At 46.1% G+C, this 21,942-nt stretch overlaps 2 protein-coding genes across 2 annotated transcripts; one reads left to right on the top strand and one right to left on the bottom strand.

Moving 5' to 3' along the window:
- Positions 1-707: 707 nt before the first annotated feature.
- LOC103863310 lies at positions 708-16,483 on the bottom strand. The gene is made up of 4 exons (XM_009141067.3): positions 14,291-16,483; positions 11,971-14,211; positions 1,358-1,909; positions 708-1,276 (listed from the first exon to the last, which is right to left on the bottom strand). The coding sequence occupies exons 2-4, from the start codon at positions 14,200-14,202 to the stop codon at positions 1,187-1,189; spliced, it is 2,874 nt and encodes a 957-aa protein (XP_009139315.2). The 5' UTR covers positions 14,203-14,211; positions 14,291-16,483; the 3' UTR covers positions 708-1,186.
- A 219-nt stretch (positions 16,484-16,702) lies between these two features.
- LOC103862878 lies at positions 16,703-18,207 on the top strand. Its single transcript, XM_009140585.3, has 4 exons — positions 16,703-17,095; positions 17,434-17,592; positions 17,677-17,785; positions 17,868-18,207. Exons 1-4 carry the CDS (start codon positions 16,766-16,768, stop codon positions 18,089-18,091), a joined length of 822 nt encoding a protein of 273 aa, XP_009138833.1. The 5' UTR covers positions 16,703-16,765; the 3' UTR covers positions 18,092-18,207.
- The last annotated feature ends 3,735 nt before the right edge of the window (positions 18,208-21,942 follow it).

Genomic DNA, 21,942 nt, shown 5'->3' with positions numbered 1-21,942 from the left:
GGACTCGGCTGTTGGGCGTTTCATGGCTCCGGTTCTGAAGGTGTTACCTTACCTTGTCAAGAAGGTTGCAAACTACGAGCTCACTCAGTTCCGCGGCCTTGCGCCTTTTACATGTCATCGTATCAAAGACCTCTATATCAACGAAAGGGGAGGTGACTGCGGACCTGTTTCTGTCAAGTTTTTGGAAATGCACGCACAAGGGGATCCCGATCACATGTCAAGCATCACAGACCGCGACGTTGATGATTTCCGTAAACAGTACGTGCTTGACATCTACAAGACCATTGTAATGCCTGCTTACTACGGTTGAGCATAGGCTCCTAACTTTTCACGAACTTGTTATCTTCGGTTATGCAAACTTTAGGATTTTTTTTCAGAACAATGTCAATGTTTTTTGTTTTGTTTTGTTGGGTGAATCATACTAAAAACAATGTAATATGTTGATCATACCTTTTCTTATCGGATGTGAAATGGTGTCTTCTTTTGTTTGGGTGTGTTTGTTTGGAACAATTGTTGGGCATGATGCCAATACGCTTAGCTATTCTCTTTTTGAACGTAAAAAAAGGATGTGGACGGTGTAGAAGTACTGTCATTGTGTGGACATCATTATGTCCGTCCACAATTTAACACCGGTCAACTCCGGTTTAATTATATTTAACTATATCAATTTCAAGCCAACCAAGCTGTAGGCTTGATTGTTCTCCCTTTGTTCTGAATTGTTGTTCATTTGTTTAGGCGTGTGCTTAGGGATCTTAGTTGTTGTAGCTCTATGGGTTGTTTTTTACTTGTTGTAGCTATATGTGCTCTTGTGTGTTTACATTGCAACTCACTTATGATTCTCAAACCAACATTAAGATTTGATAAACCAACATCCACATGTCGATCTAAACTAGTCGACCATAGTATTCTCGATTGAAAACAAAACACAATCATTTTAAAACAAATCACACTAAACATCCAATTAGTCTCAACCCACCACACTCATGTCGACATGATAACACTAAACAAGAGTATTCATTAAACAAGAAGGTTCTCTCATTTCAAAACATATCACACTTCTGTCGATTAACAAGCACCTTTCTTTATCTCAAAACACTATCTTCTCCACTTCGAAAAAAACACCATCATCCACGTTAGCCTTCTATGTTTCGACACCATCATCCACGCTAACGCCGTCCACGTCAATCTATATTGGGTTGGTGCAGCTGGAACGGTTGTGCCCTTCGATACGACATCTACCACACTTGTTTGGAACCAGCTTCGTCTTCTTCGTAACCTGACACAAACACATGTGTGTATAAAGGGCTCGGATCTTCTCCATTAATTATGTGAAGAAACAAATAAATAAGATGCTTACCGGATATTCACCAATCGAGGGAATCCTGTTCTTCCTTCTGCGACCAGGTTGTCTCTTTGTGACAGGGGGCATCAACACCATCTTCTTCACATCTTCAGGTATATCCACATCACGAGGGTCTCCTTCTGGACTGATTACCCCAGCATATGTCTCCCTCCATGTAGACGTCTTGTAGTAATGATCAACCAAAGTCTCATAACGCACTTCCAAACTGTCAGCAGCAATCATAGCATGGCCACATGGTATTTTGATTTTATCAAAATACTTGCAACTACACTGCTTAGTGGCAAGATGCACACGTTCTTTCCTACCATACTTCCCTATAATTTCACAACTCCATTCAGTAGAAGAATTCACTTTGCTCCCCTTCATTGTTGCCATATTGTTTGTCATCACCTTGTCCACCTCCACACTAACTGTACCCCTGTGGTTTTCCGCCTTCTTTCTCCTTGCACTGAACCACCTTGTCATCATCCTTTGAATGAAAATAACCAACTCCATAATAGGTGAAGTCCTCCCTTCCACGAGTGCATGGTTCAGCTGCTCCGCTATGTGTGGGAACCGAAATTCGCACTGTCGATTTCCGTTTAAATAAGGAAACTAAGAAAACCCTAGTTTCCCAGAGGACCCGGATATCTGTTAATTACCACACGTCAAGCAATCAGAACACGAGAATAACAACGATAAAAATAAGAAATCGAAAAGAGAGCAAAATAGATCTTATTCCGAATCTGCGTATGAGCGTTACAACAAGGTATAAGCCTGGGCTCGAGAGCTGTCGGCGAGATTCCTAGTTCTAGCAACCCTAAGACGGCTAAACCTAATTGAGTCGCAGCTCGAAATAACAAAAACGGAAAGTTGCCTAAATCGCTCTAAGTGCTAAGTTTGCTCTGAAAAAAGTTCTTTTCTCTGCTCCTCGCCTAGGACTCCTTATATACTAGCTCCAAGGTCGGTTTACGCTTTTACTCTTCTGCCCTTAAGCCGTCATAGCATAAAAATGGAGATATTCCATTTTTCCCGATCTTCACAATTATCTTCAAAACTTCCGTATTTATCCGCGGAAACTTGACATTTATCCTTCCTCGCGGGCCAAGCGCGAACCATGCTGTGGTCCACGGGCTTTTGGTTAGGAAAAATCGTAGGATGGGCCTCGAGTCGTGTTTTAGGTCCCTTTGGGCCGTCTTCCGACTCGACACGTTTACTACGAGTTTTCCGCGGTTTCTAATCCGCGAAGTTTGATCGATGAATTAGAATAGCGGGAAACATAGACTGAGCTTGCTACGGTCTTCGGGAGATAGCATTCGAAGGTTTGACGAGAATGCAAAGACTGGTGTCGTATCGATGTTCGGAAAGGTTCAATCGCTATACAGCGACCAATCTTTGGCTCGAGCCCGGTCGCTATGTAGCGACCGAGCGAAACGAGTGCTCGGTCGCTACGTAGCGACCGAGCTTCGGCTTGAGCTCGGTCGCTACGTAGCGACCGAGCGGGACGATCGCTCGGTCGCTGCGTAGCGACCGAGCTTTTGGCCCGAGCTCGGTCGCTACGTAGCGACCGAGCGGGATGATCGCTCGGTCGCTACGTAGCGACCGAGCTTGGCTGAGCTCGGTCGCTACGTAGCGACCGAGCGGGACGATCGCTCGGTCGCTACGTAGCGACCGAGCGGGACGATTGCTTGGTCGCTACGTAGCGACCGAGCTTGGCTGAGCTCGGTCGCTACGTAGCGACCGAGCGGGACGATCGCTCGGTCGCTACGTAGCGACCGAGCTTTGGCTCGAGCTCGGTCGCTACGTAGCGACCGAGCGGGACGATCGCTACGTAGCGACCGAGCGGGACGATCGCTCGGTCGCTACGTAGCGACCGAGCTTGGCTGAGCTCGGTCGCTACGTAGCGACCGAGCGGGACGATCGCTCGGTCGCTACGTAGCGACCGAGCTTTGGCTCGAGCTCGGTTGCTACGTAGCGACCGAGCGGGACGATCGCTCGGTCGCTACGTAGCGACCGAGCTTTGGCTCGAGCTCGGTCGCTACGTAGCGACCGAGCGGGACGATTGCTCGGTCGCTACGTAGCGACCGAGCTTGGCTGAGCTCGGTCGCTACGTAGCGACCGAGCGGGACGATCGCTCGGTCGCTACATAGCGACCGAGCTTTGGCTCGAGCTCGGTCGCTACGTAGCGACCGAGCGGGACGATCACTACGTAGCGACCGAGCGGGACGATCGCTCGGTCGCTACGTAGCGACCGAGCTTGGCTGAGCTCGGTCGCTACGTAGCGACCGAGCGGGACGATCGCTCGGTCGCTACGTAGCGACCGAGCTTTGGCTCGAGCTCGGTCGCTACGTAGCGACCGAGCGGGACGATCGCTCGGTCGCTACGTAGCGACCGAGCTTTGGCTCGAGCTCGGTCGCTACGTAGCGACCGAGCGGGACGATCGCTCGGTCGCTACGTAGCGACCGAGCTTGGCTGAGCTCGGTCGCTACGTAGCGACCGAGCGGGACGATCGCTCGGTCGCTACGTAGCGACCGAGCTTTGGCTCGAGCTCGGTCGCTACGTAGCGACCGAGCGGGACGATCGCTCGGTCGCTACGTAGCGACCGAGCTTTGGCTCGAGCTCGGTCGCTACGTAGCGACCGAGCGGGACGATCGCTCGGTCGCTACGTAGCGACCGAGCCTGGCTAAGCTCGGTCGCTACGTAACGACCGAGCGGGACGATCGTTTGGTTTGAATCCCAAAGAATACTTCTTCGTAGAAATAACCTCGTATAGGTTATTTTTACGAAAATTATATCCCTTCTTTTACTAACTCTTTCGGAAATACGATCTCTGAGGATTTTCGGGTGGTAATTCCGTCGTAACCGTTTTTGACCCCAACAGTTAGCCCCCCAGCCCGTTAGGATCATGCATGGGGGGATCCTAGCGTGCGGTTATGCATGTTTGGCAAGTTAGGTGTGATGGATGGAATTAATATGCGAAAGTCCGAGCTTGAATAGTAAATCCTCATGTCTTATAAGAAGAGAGGTAACTTGTTCCATAATTTTTTCACTTTCTTGTTTTTCTCTAAGATCTTTCAAAAACTTTCTATCTTTCTCTCCACCCTTTTCCTCTATTCTCTTAAGAGAAGTGTAAAGATGTCGAGCAAGAAAAAGATTGCGAAAGAAGGGTCTTCGTCCGCGAGTCCTTACGAAGAGCTCGTCGTTCCGAAGACGGAGTTCGTGCCTCACTCGGTGCATCCTGCCGAGAACGAGGCATGGTGGGTTGCTCATTATGGCTCGTTGATCCCTCCCAAGGAGAAGCCATTCCCGGTCCTGGTCCATCGTGGAGTCGAGGGAAAGGACGCAAGTAGGACCACTGACGAGTTTCTCGCGACGATGCGGTCGTTCTACCGCATCCCGGATGTTGTGGAGTTCCGGGTTCCCTGCCGTGGGGAATGTGCTAACAACCCCCCGGAGGGTTCTTTACTTGTTATGAGGTGTTCATAGTGCGTTGTCGCCTCTGGTTCCCCATACCCGAAATTCTCGTCCGAGTGTTGGACCGTTTGAAGTCGCGATAAGTCAGTTGACACCCCTTGCCATTCAGCACCTTATTGGGATCTTGATCTAAGCTATGAGCATGGCCTTTCCCTTTCCGTCGATCATTATGAAGCGCTTTTGAGGCTTCAACTTGTCAAGGATACGGATAAGCATAGGTTTGTCCCTCGGAAATTTATGTCGGTGGTTAAGAAGTTCATTTCGAACTTCAACTCGTGGAAGAAGTTCTTTTTCTTTGTTCGTTTGGACGCTGCGTCCGTCGAAGAGAGTTGCATTCCACTGTTCCGGAGGTTGCCGAACAATCGTCCCTTCATCAATCCTCTTGCTCCGTTCCCTGAGGATATTATCGCGGTGAGGGATCTTCTCAGGAATGGTCCCTTCTTCTGGACTTCTTTCACGCCGAGAAGGGTTCGGAAGGCGCTGAAATTTGTGCAACCTGGTCCAGCTTTGGACGCGGATACGGGAAGCGACTCCGAACCCGACGGCCAGAGTCCCGTTGAAGCTCCGACAGCCGCGCCGGAGTCGAGCTCTTGGAAGGGAAAAGACGTCGATCTCGGCGACATAGAGTTTTCGATGGATGACTCTATGCTTCCAGGATGGGATCCGAACCTTGCTTACGGCGACGGAAGCGGTTCGAGCGAAGCCCCCATTCCGGACTTCGATGATTTCTTTGCTGGGCTGCCATCGGGTTTCGATGCTCCTCCTCCTACGAAAGAATCGGCGAGGCCGAGAGTCGTTGCGGAAGGATCTCGCATCATCAATGGGGTTAGTTTTTTTTTGGGAATTTTTAAGTGATTGTCCTATGTATGGATTTGTAACACGCCTATTGATTTTGCAGGGCCTGAGCTTGCTGGGCTCGGCCATCGAGGCGGGTCATAGAGAAGCCATGGTCTACCGCTTCAAGGCGGAGAAAGCGGAGCGGGATCTCGCCCCGCGTGCAAGGCGAGATGCTGGAGCGAGAGGCACAGCTTACTCGTGATCATGCGCGGGCTGTTCGCAGATCGGAGAGGAAAGGCAAAAGAGAGATCGTCGAGGTGATGAAGACTCGCGCATCTCAGTTCCAGGTTGAGTACGGGAATCTTAAGAATGCCTTTACCTCGGTGGGCGACTTTCGCGAGTGCCGTGGTTCGGTCGGAAGTCTTTGGAGGACGCAAGCCGACGACTATGTGTTTGAAGAGAAATGAGCTTGATGAAGAGTGGGATGAGTGACCGTGCCCACGCTGAGGCGCTTATCCCTCCGATCGACGAGAGGATTCAAGGGTTCTGGGATTCCATCCCGGTTTCTCCTGATACCGAGGAGGTCCCGATCGATTTTCACGGCGGTGGCGAGGAAGTGGATCGTCCTGCGGATGCGTTTGGTGCTTCGTTGTCCGGGGACTTCGACTTTGGATTATGAGGGATGGATCAGTTATCCTTGTTTTCGGTCGAATGTGGCCCTTTGAATTTGGATTTCGTTTAGGCCACGATGGCCGTATTTGTATTTCCGGGACTGGCCGTTGGTGGCTTTGAATCCCTTGCCGCTTTACGCGGTTTATTTATATGATAAATGTTTCGTTTCGAGTTTTTCCTGAGTAGGGTTGAAGTAAATACGAGTTGTCGTCTCGTATGTAGTTCTAATTAGACGTTCAATCTGTTGGTTCGTTCGTGATTTTCGTAAAAATTTATCTGTCTTTACGATTTTCGAGAACATTGAGATACGAACGGAGAGGCATGGTTTATGATCTCGTATCTTTTAGATATCATGCCTTGAGATGTTTGAGACCAGAGCGTTGGGTTTAGGGCAAGACCTAGGTTTACTTTCGGTTAAGGTTTGTGCGGTGACTAGCCGGCTATCGTTTTTCCTGTTGCGATTTCTTCCTGACTCGCACCGGTTTAAAGTCCGCGATATGTTCTCGGCTTATATGACTTGTATGGTACGAATCGAGCATCTTCTCAGAATCTGGAAGTGCTAAACCAAAATTTCGGATTTTTGTTGTAGCGCGCTTTTGTCCTTGTGCTGGACGTTTTTAAAGATCAAAAGAGTGATCGGATTGCGTTTGTTTAAGACGGCTGGCGTGTTCGTCGGGGCCAATCGACGAACGGGGTGTAAGGTTTTTGGTGGTCGCGTTCGGACAATTTGTTTAGCATTGTCCTCGAATTTTAACTTTTTGCGACGTCTCGCAGTTATTTTCGAGGATTATGCGTGTTTGAAAGGTGATAATCTTTACGATTTTTGGGCCGGATGAGGCCGCAGACGAGCGTAAACTGAAGCGTAAGCGTTTTCGATAAAAAGACAGTGTATATTGTAAAAATTTTTATGTTTCTAAAAACTCGATTACAATAATGGCGATTGTGGGAGTATACGAGTATACGCACCCACTCCCCCCCCCTTTTTAGAGAGGGGGATAGCTGAACTCGTCTTTTGACAAGCTGCCTACGTACCCCTTTCGAGGATCAAGCCATCTCGTAGTTCTGTTTCATGCCGCGAGTGTTCTTACTCGGCGGTTGGTGTCGCGATGTCCGCCTTGACCGTGTCGATCGTGGCTGGGTCGACGCTATTTTCCGGATGTTCCGGTTGAGTTGTCGCGTGGGCTTCGGATTTATGTCGAGCTTCGACGTCCGATGCGTTTGCGTTGACAGACGATTTTACTTCGTCCTTGTGCGGGGTGCTTTTGGCCGAAGATCGATCTATCTTCGCGCGTTTGCCGTTTGCAGAAGCCGTGATTTGCCTTAACTTATGCTCCGCGAGGAAGCATAGTCGCGACTGTTTTTGGCATCCCCAGATGGCCGCGACTCCGCTCGGCGTTGGGAACTTGAGACCCAGGTGGTAAGTTGACGGAACTGCCTGCATGGCGTTGAGCCATGGGGTTCCCATGATCACGTTGTAGATAGCGGGATGGTCGACTACCGCGAATTCGACGATTTTCGTGATCTCCTTGGCCATGACTGGCAATTGGATTGACCCGAGAGTCATCGACACTTCGCCTGAAAAACCCGTGAGTGGTTTTGGCGTCGGAATTACCTCTCCGAGTTCGATACTCATCCGATTGAGAGTGTCGCGGAAGATTACGTTGACCGTGCTTCCCGTATCGACGAGTACCCTTCCGACTTCTAAATCTCGTATGACGAGATCTATGACGAGAGGGTCGCAGTGAGGTTGGTCGATACCGCCGGCTTCTTCCTCCGTGAAGGTGATCGAGCAATTTTGGCCGTCTCGAGGAGGAGACCATGTAGGCCATTTTGCGCTTGATTCTGCCTTCCGTTGGTAAGCCTTGATGGCTGACACGGTATCGCCGCAGTATTGAGATCCTCCGATGATCATATTGACTCTGCGACGATTGTTATCGTTCCCTTTGTCATCCGGCCTCCTACCGCGTTTATCCCCAGGTTGGTTTCGTTGAGGAGATTTTTCGGCGGGCGGATTTCTGTCCGTCTTTGGAGGCCGATCAGAATCGAGGATGAGATCCTTGACGCTAGTTACTTCCGAAAGCTCTCCAGCGAGCAGCTTCGCGGCCAGTCTTGCTCCTAAGACTTTGCAATTAGTCGTGGAGTGTCCTCGGGATTGGTGGAACTCGCAGAAGGTGTTCTCGTCATACCCTTGATTGCGAGTCCATGTGTTGCCCGTGGTCCGGCCTTGATCCGAACTGATCGCATAGTTATGCGCCCCTTGGAGATCTTCCCCCTCGTGATGGACGTACTTGTCGTTACGAGAGTTCTTCTTTTTCCCCTTCGGATCTGCGTCTTTCGAGGATGGTCTTGCCGGCTTATGTTTTTGCGATAAGACTTTAGTTTCTTCCTCCACTATGATATAGTCCGTTGCTTTGTGGAGGGCGTCCTGGATCGTTCGCGGTTTGTCGAGAGTTATCCATTTTCTGAATTTCGACTTGTACCAGAGCGTCTTTCTCAGCGCGTCGATGGCCACTTTGTCGCTTATCCCGCTGACCCTGGACATTATCAATTTGAATCGACTGATAAACTCGCGGAGGGGTTCGTCTTCCCTCTGGGAGAGACTCCAGAGATCAACATCGGAGGTTTCCCTGTCTATGAATACAGAGTACTGTTTGAGGAATTCCGATGCGAGCTGTCGAAAACTCCCGATGGTGTTGCGACGAAGGCGTGCGAACCATTCGAGCGCTGCTCCTTCAAGATTTTCGACGAACAGGCGGCAATAGCCGGCATCCTTTTCGCCGTCCTTCAGTCTTGCTCTTCCCATCGCGATGTGGAAAGCCTGAAGGTGCGCTTTCGGATCGGCCGTACCATCGTACTTCGGTACTTTGATCTTTCCCGGATCGGACACCCTCATGTCCGAAATGCGACTGGTAAAGGGGGTCTTTCGAGCTCCTTCCAGCAGTCGATCGATCTCGGGGGCGGCACTAGTAGCATGATGGATTTGAGACTTTACGGCTCTCACTTCTGCCGCAGTCTTGGTGATGTAGTCGCGAAGATCGCGGATATCCGATGTCTCGTCAGAGGATTTCCGAGCCTGTCGGCGCTTACTGCGAGTGAGCTCGGTTTGCCTTTCGGCCAGCTCCTCTTGTTCGTTCCAATAGGCGACTTCTTCTTCTTCCGTCATTGGTTTTTCGAACGGGGAGCCTTCCCGAGCGGATCGGCTTCTGGTCCTTCTTGGATGTCTGTCGCCATCCTCGTCGCTGTCGTTGGAGACATCGCTAGGATCCAGGTCAATGTGTTCGGCTTCGTTATCCTCCGAGTCCTTTGCAGGGAGCGGAAGACTTTCAGAGTTCCCCTTCTCGATGGGAGACTTCTCGCTGGGGTTTTGACCGGAAGGTCGTTCCCGCGCGACTCCTGCTCTATCGAGTGGGGTGGCGAAATCGAGCCTCTTCCCGCGGATTTTGGTGGTTCCGCGGGGACGGATAGCTTGGGTCCTTGCCGTTAAGGTTTCAACCTGTTTGGTCAAGGTATTCACGAGCTTATCCTGTTCTTCCGACCTTTTTTCATAGGTGGCGAACATCTTTTTAAACTCCTCGAGAGTCGCGGCGTTGGCTTGCGCGTTGGCCGCAGATACGTCCGCTACCGGAGTGTGGAGATCGGTGCCGCTGCCTCCGTTAAGGGGAGTTTGCACGTTATCCGCGTCGTTGGTTGACATGTCTGACTGTGTGTGGCTTTTGCGGGTTAGATTGATCCGTAAGTCCCCCTCCTTCTAGCGCCAAACTGTGGGAACCGAAATTCGCACTGTCGATTTCCGTTTAAATAAGGAAACTAAGAAAACCCTAGTTTCCCAGAGGACCCGGATATCTGTTAATTACCACACGTCAAGCAATCAGAACACGAGAATAACAACGATAAAAATAAGAAATCGAAAAGAGAGCAAAATAGATCTTATTCCGAATCTGCGTATGAGCGTTACAACAAGGTATAAGCCTGGGCTCGAGAGCTGTCGGCGAGATTCCTAGTTCTAGCAACCCTAAGACGGCTAAACCTAATTGAGTCGCAGCTCGAAATAACAAAAACGGAAAGTTGCCTAAATCGCTCTAAGTGCTAAGTTTGCTCTGAAAAAGTTCTTTTCTCTGCTCCTCGCCTAGGACTCCTTATATACTAGCTCCAAGGTCGGTTTACGCTTTTACTCTTCTGCCCTTAAGCCGTCATAGCATAAAAATGGAGATATTCCATTTTTCCCGATCTTCACAATTATCTTCAAAACTTCCGTATTTATCCGCGGAAACTTGACATTTATCCTTCCTCGCGGGCCAAGCGCGAACCATGCTGTGGTTCACGGGCTTTTGGTTAGGAAAAATCGTAGGATGGGCCTCGAGTCGTGTTTTAGGTCCCTTTGGGCCGTCTTCCGACTCGACACGTTTACTACGAGTTTTCCGCGGTTTCTAATCCGCGAAGTTTGATCGATGAATTAGAATAGCGGGAAACATAGACTGAGCTTGCTACGGTCTTCGGGAGATAGCATTCGAAGGTTTGACGAGAATGCAAGGACTGGTGTCGTATCGATGTTCGGAAAGGTTCAATCGCTATACAGCGACCGATCTTTGGCTCGAGCCCGGTCGCTATGTAGCGACCGAGCGAAACGAGTGCTCGGTCGCTACGTAGCGACCGAGCGGGACGATCGCTCGGTCGCTGCGTAGCGACCAAGCTTTTGGCCCGAGCTCGGTCGCTACGTAGCGACCGAGCGGGACGATCGCTCGGTCGCTACGTAGCGACCGAGCTTGGCTGAGCTCGGTCGCTACGTAGCGACCGAGCGGGACGATCGCTCGGTCGCTACGTAGCGACCGAGCTTTGGCTCGAGCTCGGTCGCTACGTAGCGACCGAGCGGGACGATCGCTCGGTCGCTACGTAGCGACCGAGCTTGGCTGAGCTCGGTCGCTACGTAGCGACCGAGCGGGACGATCGCTCGGTCGCTACGTAGCGACCGAGCTTTGGCTCGAGCTCGGTCGCTACGTAGCGACCGAGCGGGACGATCGCTCGGTCGCTACGTAGCGACCGAGCTTGGCTGAGCTCGGTCGCTACGTAGCGACCGAGCGGGACGATCGCTCGGTCGCTACGTAGCGACCGAGCTTTGGCTCGAGCTCGGTTGCTACGTAGCGACCGAGCGGGACGATCGCTCGGTCGCTACGTAGCGACCGAGCTTTGGCTCGAGCTCGGTCGCTACGTAGCGACCGAGCGGGACGATCGCTCGGTCGCTACGTAGCGACCGAGCTTGGCTGAGCTCGGTCGCTACGTAGCGACCGAGCGGGACGATCGCTCGGTCGCTACGTAGCGACCGAGCTTTGGCTCGAGCTCGGTCGCTACGTAGCGACCGAGCGGGACGATCGCTCGGTCGCTACGTAGCGACCGAGCTTTGGCTCGAGCTCGGTCGCTACGTAGCGACCGAGCGGGACGATCGCTCGGTCGCTACGTAGCGACCGAGCGGGACGATCGCTCGGTCGCTACGTAGCGACCGAGCCTGGCTAAGCTCGGTCGCTACGTAACGACCGAGCGGGACGATCGTTTGGTTTGAATCCCAAAGAATACTTCTTCGTAGAAATAACCTCGTATAGGTTATTTTTACGAAAATTATATCCCTTCTTTTACTAACTCTTTCGGAAATACGATCTCTGAGGATTTTCGGGTGGTAATTCCGTCGTAACCGTTTTTGACCCCAACACTATGTTACTAGTCATGATGTTATAGCGGTCTCCCGGGAAGTTAGCCCTTGACCAATGAGCAACACCAATCTTACTCAGATACACTCCACACTCACTCCTCTGAGACCTTACTTTGCTTAACAGATCCCTATAATCTCCGATACGGTAAGCCATTGCAGTTGATGTTACCATTTTAGCCAAGTTTTTGCTTGAGTTACGAGAGTTGACGTTTCTAGCCAAATGAACAATGCAGTAACCGTGATTAGCAGAAGGGTACACACGTTTCACAGCTGATGCAATGCATGCTGCACGGTCAGATATGATTGCCAGCCTAGGAGAATCACCTAATATCCTCTCCAACTTCATCAAGAACCAAGTCCATGCTTCTTCATCTTCGCTGTCCACAATAGCATAAGCTAGAGGGAAAATCTGAAAATTTGCATCTTGTCCGCTTGCCGTGAGTAACACACCTTTGTACTTGCCTCCTAAGTGTGTTCCATCTACAACCAGCACCAGCCGTAGCTTCTTAAAACCTTGTATAGACGCTCCAAAGGCAAGAAACAGATAAAGGAACCGCTCATCACCATCCTCATCAACCTCTGTTTCGATATCAGCCACTGTACCAGGATTCGCAAGTTTTAACATATGCAAATACTCAGGCAGTTTCAAATAAGAAGATTCTTCAGAACCATGAATGTCGATTACAGCCTTCTCTTTAGCCCTATAGCATTTCATGTAAGAAGCAGTTACACGAAGATCCTCCAGCACAAGCTTCTGCAATTCGGATGGCACCGGCCCTTTTCCTGGATCACCAAATTTCGATTTGTACACAGCTGCAATCACCCGTGCTGTAGCTTTACTCTTATAGCCCTGTCTAAAATCAATCGGACAGCTATGATCTAGTTGTGCTTTCCTGATCTCGTAATAGCCAGTACCTCTTATTTCATGGGCTGTCACACGCCAATCACACCTTGGATCAGGACACTCCACCACAAAAGAGTCAACTTTTGTCCTAGTCTGTTTGAAACGGAACTGATTCCTTATCGCGTATATAGCCAGTGATATTTGACAATCTTCTTTGTTACCAAACACCTTCCCAACATGGATCCTTCCATCACCTTCCTCCAAGTCCATGTCTGGTATCTCTGCTGCAGCATAGCTGGTATCACCAAAAAGTGGCGGAATATCAAACTCCTCATCATCGACGTCTTCTAGCTTTCTTGTTGAAACTCGTGGCATCCTGTCAACACTGCTCTCCCCACCCGTCCACGGATTGTAGGTGTTAGTCCCCATCCACGTCGGTTTGTCATCACCAGAGTCACTTTTAGCGCTGCTTCTACCACCACTATTCTTCATCAAATCTTCCACAAGCTCATCTTCATTGTAGATAACATTAACAGCATTAGACCCATCATAGTCGTCGTTGAGAAGTGGACTCCAAAAATCTTTGTCATAGCCTCTAGGCCTGACGTCTCTCTCATCAACCTCATCCACAGCATCTTCCAAAACATTTTTGCCGCTTAGAACTTCTTCATGTCTGAACACACTCCCACAATTGATTACTTCTTCAACCCTTTCAACCTCACGTACAAACTCCACATCCTCACCATTAACAACACGCGAAGTTGGAATCTTTCTGCGAGCCTCTTCTGGAGCCTCTTCTGGAGCATCTGTTGGACCTTCTCTCGTCACAAAACAATGGCTCGACGAGCCACCACTCACCTTCGGATTACAATCCTCCGCCGTAACAAAAGGTGCTTCCTTTTGGGTCGAGCAAGAACTCCACTTTGAAGTCGCCGACCAAACAAAAGGTGTGTTTTTTTTGGATGCGCAAGAACTCAACTTGGAAGTTCCCTTCGGTTTACATGTCAACGGCGTTACAAAACCCATTCCGGAACCATCAACGAAATCGTCGGAGCTGGTCCTCTCAAATTTCACGAACAGATTCATAGCTCCTTTCACTCTCAAATGCTGCAGAAAGTATCTTATACCTCCATCACTTGTCAGTAATACCGGCGGGGTCTTTATCCCGGTCGCTAGCTCCAAGTTCGACGGCGGCCAGTAGCTAAGCGCAGCCACAAACAAACCCTCCTCCACGCAAAACTCACGCAAGACGTTGCGTTGAAGCTCAAACAAGCTCATTCCTTCGTACAAAGGAATCAGCCGCGCCATCTGACGCTTGTCAAGCACAAAATCCCACTTTCCTCCATTATCACAAACCCACTCGCCGCACATGACCATGCACTGATCCTCCATCGCACCAACCTGAAACACAAATATCAAGCGTTAAAGTGAATGACTTGGATCGATTAATGTCAAACCCAAAACAAGAACAAATCGACACCTTCAATGTTTGCCAAGAACAGTTCCAATAAAGACAGAAACTTTAACAACGAGAGTGGCTTCCTCCACACCCAACACAACAAATTTACGTCCTTTATCATAGCTACCTTACTTCTTAAGTTTTAATTTTGGCCTTTGATTAGAAACACAAGATCCAGATCTGACGGTCTAAATTAAGTGACTTCAATCAATAAACCTAAACCTACACCGAGCTACATAGACCAAACTGGTTTCCTTTTAGGAAGCAAAATATCAAACTGTCTTTAGTAAGGGTATATTAGTCAATTTTTTGTCTTTGGGCAAGGGAAAGTGCCTCACATGTGCTATGTATCTTTTAGTGTAAGAGAAAGACATAATGTGGTCCATTAAGTAATCAACTCAAAGTTCTTTACGTCACTTTATTCATCACCATCTCCATGTGTCTCTCCTTTTTCTCTCCACTCAACCTCTTCTTTATAATACAAAAGCCAAAACATTGTTATCCTTTTCAAAGACAGTGTTAACGTTGTCATGACTCGCTAGAATAGATGTCGATCGTAGACATGTGGTGTAATTACATTTAAACTAAAATTTTGAATGGTGTAGGGAAGAAGTTTAGTTATGCCCTACATGCAGTTCTTTCGCATTAAAATCTTCATTTGCAACTTTCTGTTTCTAAAATGCAAGATCTGTATACAGTTTAATATTTTTTGTTTTTCAAGAAAAATATTTCTAGAAAAAATGGGAGATATGCATGTACATCTCATCTGCTATATATTTGGTGTTGTTTATTTCTCCTTCTTTTTTGTTGGTCAATAAATAATTTTGTCACAAATATTTAATTTTAAAATTTATTTATCTGCATTTATAAATACAACATTCTCATTATATTTTACTTACAAATTTAACAATACAAAATTTATCATTGTCTACTTATTTTCTTTTTATTTTCGTCATATAATTTTTAGATTTAGTTAAATTATTATATTTAATAATGCATGTTTTAATTATAATATATATTATGCAAGTATATAGTAATATAGTTTAAATATGTATATTAGTGGAAGAGAGATGTGTTTTGTGAAATTCTAATGTATTTATTGATTTTAAAGCCACAATAACATAATTTTAGAGTAGTAACATGTATTTCGTTAAAATTGCAGTGACATGTATTTCGTTAAATTCTAATGTATGAAATAACATGTTATTTATGCATTATATTTATATATGATATGTATTGATATAAGTATAAAATATTTACTTTATTTAATTTTACCTTTCTATGTAAATATAAAATATTTACTCAATTTTATCAATACTAATTTAAAGAGACAATATTTATGGATAGGTACTACGATTTGTTTTTAAAAATTATTTTTAATCAATACAAATCTATGATATAAATATATGGTAAGTTTTACAAAAAAAAATGAAAACTATCTTTTAAATAATATTTATTTTGTAACACTGTTTATTATACATGTTATTATTCAAATTTAGTTTTAAACCTCTTATTTCAGATGAACCGTATTTTTCCGCATTATGTATTTTCTATAACAAATTGTATTTAAACGGTCCGCTATATCAAATATGTTCATCTCAAACTACGCAATCAACTGTCACTATTCAAAAATTAAATAGCTTCCAATTTAAATATAGGAATCACTATTACTAAAATTTACATATTAAAATGATTAAATTTTTAACTATTATTAAGCGATTTATAAATGTAACATTTAGAAATATGTGTTTATGAAATATTTATAATTGGTTGAATAGCATGTGCAACAATGATTTAATAATAAATTAATAATATTAATACATTATTTAGTTATGAAAAAATAAAAAATATATATAATTAATAATAATTTTTTTTTCATTTTATAGTATTATAGTAATTAATTAAATGAATGCAACTAATAATGTTTATATGATATTTTGTCTATATGAATTTTTTTAGGAAGGTTTTTTTTATAAAATTTAATATTATATTTTAAATATATTTCAGTATAAAATTCTTATAAATATAAATTATAATAGGGATTAGTGAATACAAACTATAAATATATAATATATTAAATTTATTTATAATTATAGTGTCTAAATCTTAATTTAAAATTTATTTCATATTTTTAAATAAATTTATTTCTAAAAATACATTTTATTATTTATTTACAAGTAGTGTTCTCAACCGTAAATGTTCTAGAAAACCAGATTTTAATATTGAGTAATTCGGATCAATACGAAACAATTAAAAAAAAATTGTAATCGTTATCAAAAGCTAACAACTTATCACCTGGAAACACAATGTTCTATAGTTGGTAATAACAAAAGCGATCAAGTTCTAAATAGTAAATTTGTTTTTACAGTTCCACTGTGCTATGATAATGACGTTAAGAAAAGTTAAAAAAAAACGTTTCTTATATAAACCGAGTCGCAAAGAAACGACACACACACCAGCAAAAGCGACATCGAAGAGAGAGACAAAAGAAACAATATGGACTCATCTCCAAAACCCAACAACGATGCCTACCAACACGTCTTCGTGATGCGCCACGGAGATCGAATCGACAACTTCGAGCCACTTTGGGTCTCAACAGCTGCCAGGCCTTGGGATCCGCCTCTAGTTCAAGACGGCATGATTCGAGCTTTCAGAACCGGTCAAAGGATCCGATCTCAGATCCCGATTCACCGCGTCTTCGTCTCCCCTTTCCTCCGTTGCATTCAGACAGCTTCCGAGGTTGTCTCAGCTCTTTCCGCGGTCAATGTTGACCCTAACGCCATGTCTTCTAAAGATGTACCTTCCGTTGATACATCTAAGCTCAAGGTCAACAGATCATCATCCCCTGTTTTTGTCGGAAAGTTTGAACATTTAAACATGTTCTGTTCCTAACTAACTAGTGTTCTGTTCCTAAATAGCAATTTTCAAAAAAATCACTGGACGTCAATTTAGACACTTTATAGTATAGACCGATTTTTAAATTTTTGTTTAAAAAAAAATTGTTTTGTTGAAGTCTGTTTTTTTAATTTATTTTATAGAAAAATTGTTTTGTTTTAAGTCCGATTTAGCCTTAGTCCCGCCTACACCGATTTTTAGAAGACTTTCTAATAGAGTAGTGTGCTGATCAGATGTTGATTGTAGTTACTACTTGTCGTGTTGTACAGGTTGCTATTGAGTATGGTTTGTGTGAGATGTTGAACCCGGTGGCTATAAGGCGTGAGCTTGCTCCTAAAGATGGAAACTTTGACTTCAGGTTATCAGATCTTGAAGCTCTGTTTCCTGAAGGAATGGTTGATCATAATGTGGATATGGTTTATAAAGAGGTGAATCTCTTTTAGAACCTTTCAAAAGTTTCTATCTTTTTTTTTTTCCATTTTTTGAATTTTAGTATAAACTATTCTGTTCAGATGCCAGAATGGGAAGAGTCTGTGGAAGGTTGCAGAGAACGTTATGTTAAAATTGTAAAGGCTCTTGCTGATAAGCATCCTACAGAGAACTTGCTCCTAGTCACCCACGGTAAGAAAGTCTCTTACTTTTTTTACTAATGTACTGTGTGAAGTTACATTCTAGTTCTGAGCCTATTTGATGGTGTTTTCAGGGGAAGGAGTAGGAACTACATTTTCGACTTTCTATAAGGATACAACTGTGTATGAAGTAGACTATTGTGCTTATGTTGAGTTGAGAAGAGAGGTCTCAAGCAAAGATGGGTCTGTTGTAAATGGGGAGTATGAGGTGGTTTTGAGTCATGGTCAAGCTGGAATCAGGTTTAGTCATGATGATTATTTTAGTGATGATCCTGTCATAAGTCGAACACCGGTTTAGTCAATGCTCTGAAGTGCCTCTCTGTTTCTGTACTTTTGGTTGTATTTGAAATGTTTCTGTGTGTTATGAATCACGGTTTCAAAATTTCCATTCAAATCAAATAAGACTTATACACTTCTGTCAAGAAAAAGAAAACAACTTTCATATTAAACAGAGAAACAAGAACTGTCTTTTTTTTTTTTTGTCACAAATCAACTTCATTCAATTCAAACTTAGTTCGGTGGGGGGAGTAAATTCCCAGCCACTTCCTGCCCAAATACAATCAAAGCGTTTTTAGCTAGCAAATCTGCATTAACATTCTTCAATCTAGGAATCCAAAAGAAAATGGCGATCTCGAAATCCCTTGCCATACAAACAATGTCTTGAACAATCCCATAGAGTTCCAGCGGTGGTTCGTTCCGGTTTATCGCCGTGATCAGTTGGCTCGAGTCGGATTCAAAGCGGACTTTCCTCAGTCCTTTGAGTTTACACGCGGCCATCGCTTCTTTCATTGCCAAGCCTTCCGCAATTAAAGCCGAGGAGATGAAGCTGACCCTTTCATCCCAGTCATACTCTGTTCCCCTGTCTTTAAAATCCACGCAAGGCCCGCATTGTTTGATGTTGCTTCCCAGGCTGCATCAGACTGTATCACCGAAGCTGCAAGTTGGGGAGTTCCCGGTGCTCTCGGGTGGTCTTTTTTCTCAATGGTCCATTGAGCGATCTCCCATTCGCGTGCTGCTGCAATTGCCATTGACAGGGTCTCAGCTGGATTCCCAGCAAAGTTCTCAAAAACATATTTGTTCCTAGCTTTCCACAGGAACCACAATATCCATGGAAACAGAGAAGTTGATGTGATGCCTGCGGGTGGTAAGCATTTAGCTGCATGAAGATCCGACCAGTCAGCTCTCAAGTCTGTCAATCCGCTGATGCCAAAGCCTCCGTGAAAAGGGGAGAGATCCCACACTTCTCGAGCAAAAGGACAATAGAACAGGAGATGATTGATAGATTCTAAGCTACCGCAACGCTTACAAGAGGAGTTCACCGCAATGTGTCGCGCTTCCAACCTTTCTCTCACTGGGAGAATTCCTTTTAGGGACTTCCAGGTAAACATCTTCACTTTAGGTGCTATTTTTAAGTTCCAGACCGTCTTGCGCCAATCAAACTCCACAGTAGGCTCATCCTCTAAAATTGTTTCAGTGAATTCCTCCATAGCAGCATGATACCCTGATTTAACTGAGTACTTTCCCTCCCTCGTGCCAATCCATTTTAAAGCATCCGGTGCATCTTTAGAACTGGGCTGTAATCTTAGAATGCTTTCTTCCTCAAACGGTAACACTGCTTGAATCAGCTCCCGATTCCAAGCTCCCGTTCCGGGGATAATGAGGTCTTTGACAACCCAATCTTTTGAACCTAGAGGTGGCGGCCCCATAGGTCTTCGAGGGCAGTCAAGGCTCAGCCACGGATCGTCCCATACTCTAATGTCTTCGCCATTTCCCACCAGCCAACTCGACTTCTTTAGTAAGAGATCCCTCCCTGCTAAGATACTATTCCAGCCATGTGAAGCCCCACTTACGGAAGAGCAACTAAGGAGGTCTCCCTCCGGGCAGTACTTGGGGAGAAGCGTTCTGCTTAGCAGGCCTTCCGGTTTCTCAATTAATCTGACGCTAATCTTCGCTAGAAAGGCCTCATTAAATGCTTGGATGTCGCGCACGCCTAAACCTCCGCTTCCCTTAGGAAGAGTCATTTTATCCCAAGCTATCCAGGCCATTTTGCGTTTACCATCTCCCCCATCCCACCAGAACCGCAAGAAAGCAGACTGTATGCGCTTGCAGAGAGAAACCGGCAGTTTGAAACAAGACATTGAATGGGATGGGATTGGAGTGAGCACACTCTGCAGCATCACCAGTTTACCAGCAGTGGAGAGATGCCGGTTCGACCACCCGCTTGCCTTTTGCTTAATCCTATCTACAATAGAGGCGAAGAGATCCCTCTTGCGCCGTCCAAAGTGTTCTGGTAAACCGAGATATTTTCCAACGCCTCCCTCCTTCATGATCTGAAGCTCGCTATGCACCCTTTGCTTCAACTCTGCCGGAGCTTTCCGAGAGAACGTGATCGAGGATTTGTCCTTATTGATCGATTGGCCCGATGCTTCTTCGTATCTGGATAGGATCGATTTGAGCGCTGCCGTAGATTCTTTACTTGCTTGGAGGAAGAACATCGTATCATCCGCAAACAGCAGGTGGTTAATCCGGGGACACCCCCTTGCCACCTGAATTCCTTGGATGAGTCCGTCTTGTTGTGCTCTGTTACAGAGACCCGAGAGCACCTCACTACAAAGTATGAAGATGTAGGGAGATAGGGGGTCGCCTTGGCGAATCCCGCGGCTCGGTATAACCTGTCCTCTAGGCGAACCGTTGATGAGGAAGGAGTATGTAACAGACGAGATGCACTGCATAATCAAGCCAATCCAAAGATGGTGAAAACCCAGCGTCTCTAGCACGGATGAAATGAAATTCCATTCAAGACGGTCGTAAGCTTTGCTCATGTCGGTCTTAACCGCCATAGCCACTCTGACCTCAGCCTTCGAAGTTTTTAGCGTGTGCAAAACTTCATGCGTGATTAGGATATTATCACCTATTGCCCTCCCCGGAACAAAAGCGGATTGGTTCTCTGAAATCAACTTATCCAGCAGCGGTTGGAGGCGTCTCTGAAGGATTTTGGAGAAGATCTTGTAGTATACATTGCACAATGCAATAGGGCGATAATCCGAGACTCGTTGGGGAGTGGTGATTTTTGGAATGAGGCAGACATGGGTATTGTTGATCTCCGGCGGGAGGCACCCAGTACTGAAGGCCTGTTGAATCTCCTTCACTAAATCCGGTCCAATATCCTCCCAATGGGTGTGATAAAAGCTCGCTGAAAAACCATCCGGGCCTGGTGCTTTCTCTCCATTTATAGCAAACAATGCTTCTTTAATCTCGGTCGCTGACGGTATTGCTATCAAAAGCTCGTTCTCTTCCTGGTTGATCACCGGTTTTAGTGCATCTTGGACAGTATCAGAGCAGTTTCGAGGCACTGAAGTGAAGAGATTGTTGTAGTAGTCCACCACCGTTTTGGCGATATCAGCCTCTTTGTAGACCACCAATCCCTCCTCGTTTTCCAAGACAGTAAAGGCGTTTCTCCGACGTCTATTCTTGGTGGTAGCGTGGAAGAAGCCCGTGTTGCGGTCTCCTAGTTGGAGCCATAGGAGGCGGCTCCTTTGTTTCCAGAATGCCTCTTCCGCAATGTACGCTTTCTCGAGTTTGTCACTGATCTCTTTGATAAGGCCAGTATCATTAACAGGACTTGTGAGCGCTTTCTCCAGTTCAAACTTATTCTGTTCTATAAGCGCCTTGCTATTGCGCTGTTGAAGCCGGTTCCATTCAGAAATCGCACCTCTTGTTGATGCTAATTTATCCATGATACGATTATCTGAACTTTCCGCCCATGCCCGGCGTATTACTTGCTTGGCCTCCTCATTTGAGCTGAGTCTCCTATCATACCGAAACAGTCCCTTCCTTTTCAAGATGGATGGGTCAAGGAAGGAAACTAATGGCTTGTGGTCCGAACCCTCATACTCGAGGTAATGGCATCTTGCAGTAGGATAATTTTCTGCCCAAGAACTGTTAGCCACTGCTCTGTCCAATCGGCACCGGACTAGATGAGTTCCGCGCTGGCCTCGCCATGATAATGGGTCTCCGGAGTGATGCAGGTCATACAGATCACCTTCCGAAAAGAAAGTCCTGAGATCTGAGTAGGAGCCTTCAGGTCTGTCCGGACCACCCACTTTCTCATCTGCTTTGAGAATATCATTGAGGTCTCCCGTTCCAAGA

The sequence above is a fragment of the Brassica rapa genome, chromosome A04, assembly GCF_000309985.2.
Source record: "Brassica rapa cultivar Chiifu-401-42 chromosome A04, CAAS_Brap_v3.01, whole genome shotgun sequence".
NCBI classification, from domain to species: Eukaryota; Viridiplantae; Streptophyta; class Magnoliopsida; order Brassicales; family Brassicaceae; genus Brassica; species Brassica rapa.
This window is presented reverse-complemented; position numbering and strand designations above follow the sequence as displayed.

Bases quoted from the DNA above. Each gene is read 5' to 3' on its own strand.
- LOC103863310 (XM_009141067.3), bottom strand. From the start codon at position 14,202: ATGGAGGATCAGTGCATGGTCATGTGCGGCGAGTGGGTTTGTGATAAT. The intron at 1,910-11,970 runs ATAGTGTTGGGG...CGGTTCCCACAC, and splicing joins ATAACATCATGACTAGTAAC to ATAGCGGAGCAGCTGAACCA. The intron at 1,277-1,357 runs GTAAGCATCTTA...TGTTTGTGTCAG, and splicing joins CCTCGATTGGTGAATATCCG to GTTACGAAGAAGACGAAGCT.
- LOC103862878 (XM_009140585.3), top strand. From the start codon at position 16,766: ATGGACTCATCTCCAAAACCCAACAACGATGCCTACCAACACGTCTTC. The intron at 17,096-17,433 runs GTCAACAGATCA...CGTGTTGTACAG, and splicing joins TTGATACATCTAAGCTCAAG to GTTGCTATTGAGTATGGTTT. The intron at 17,593-17,676 runs GTGAATCTCTTT...TATTCTGTTCAG, and splicing joins TGGATATGGTTTATAAAGAG to ATGCCAGAATGGGAAGAGTC.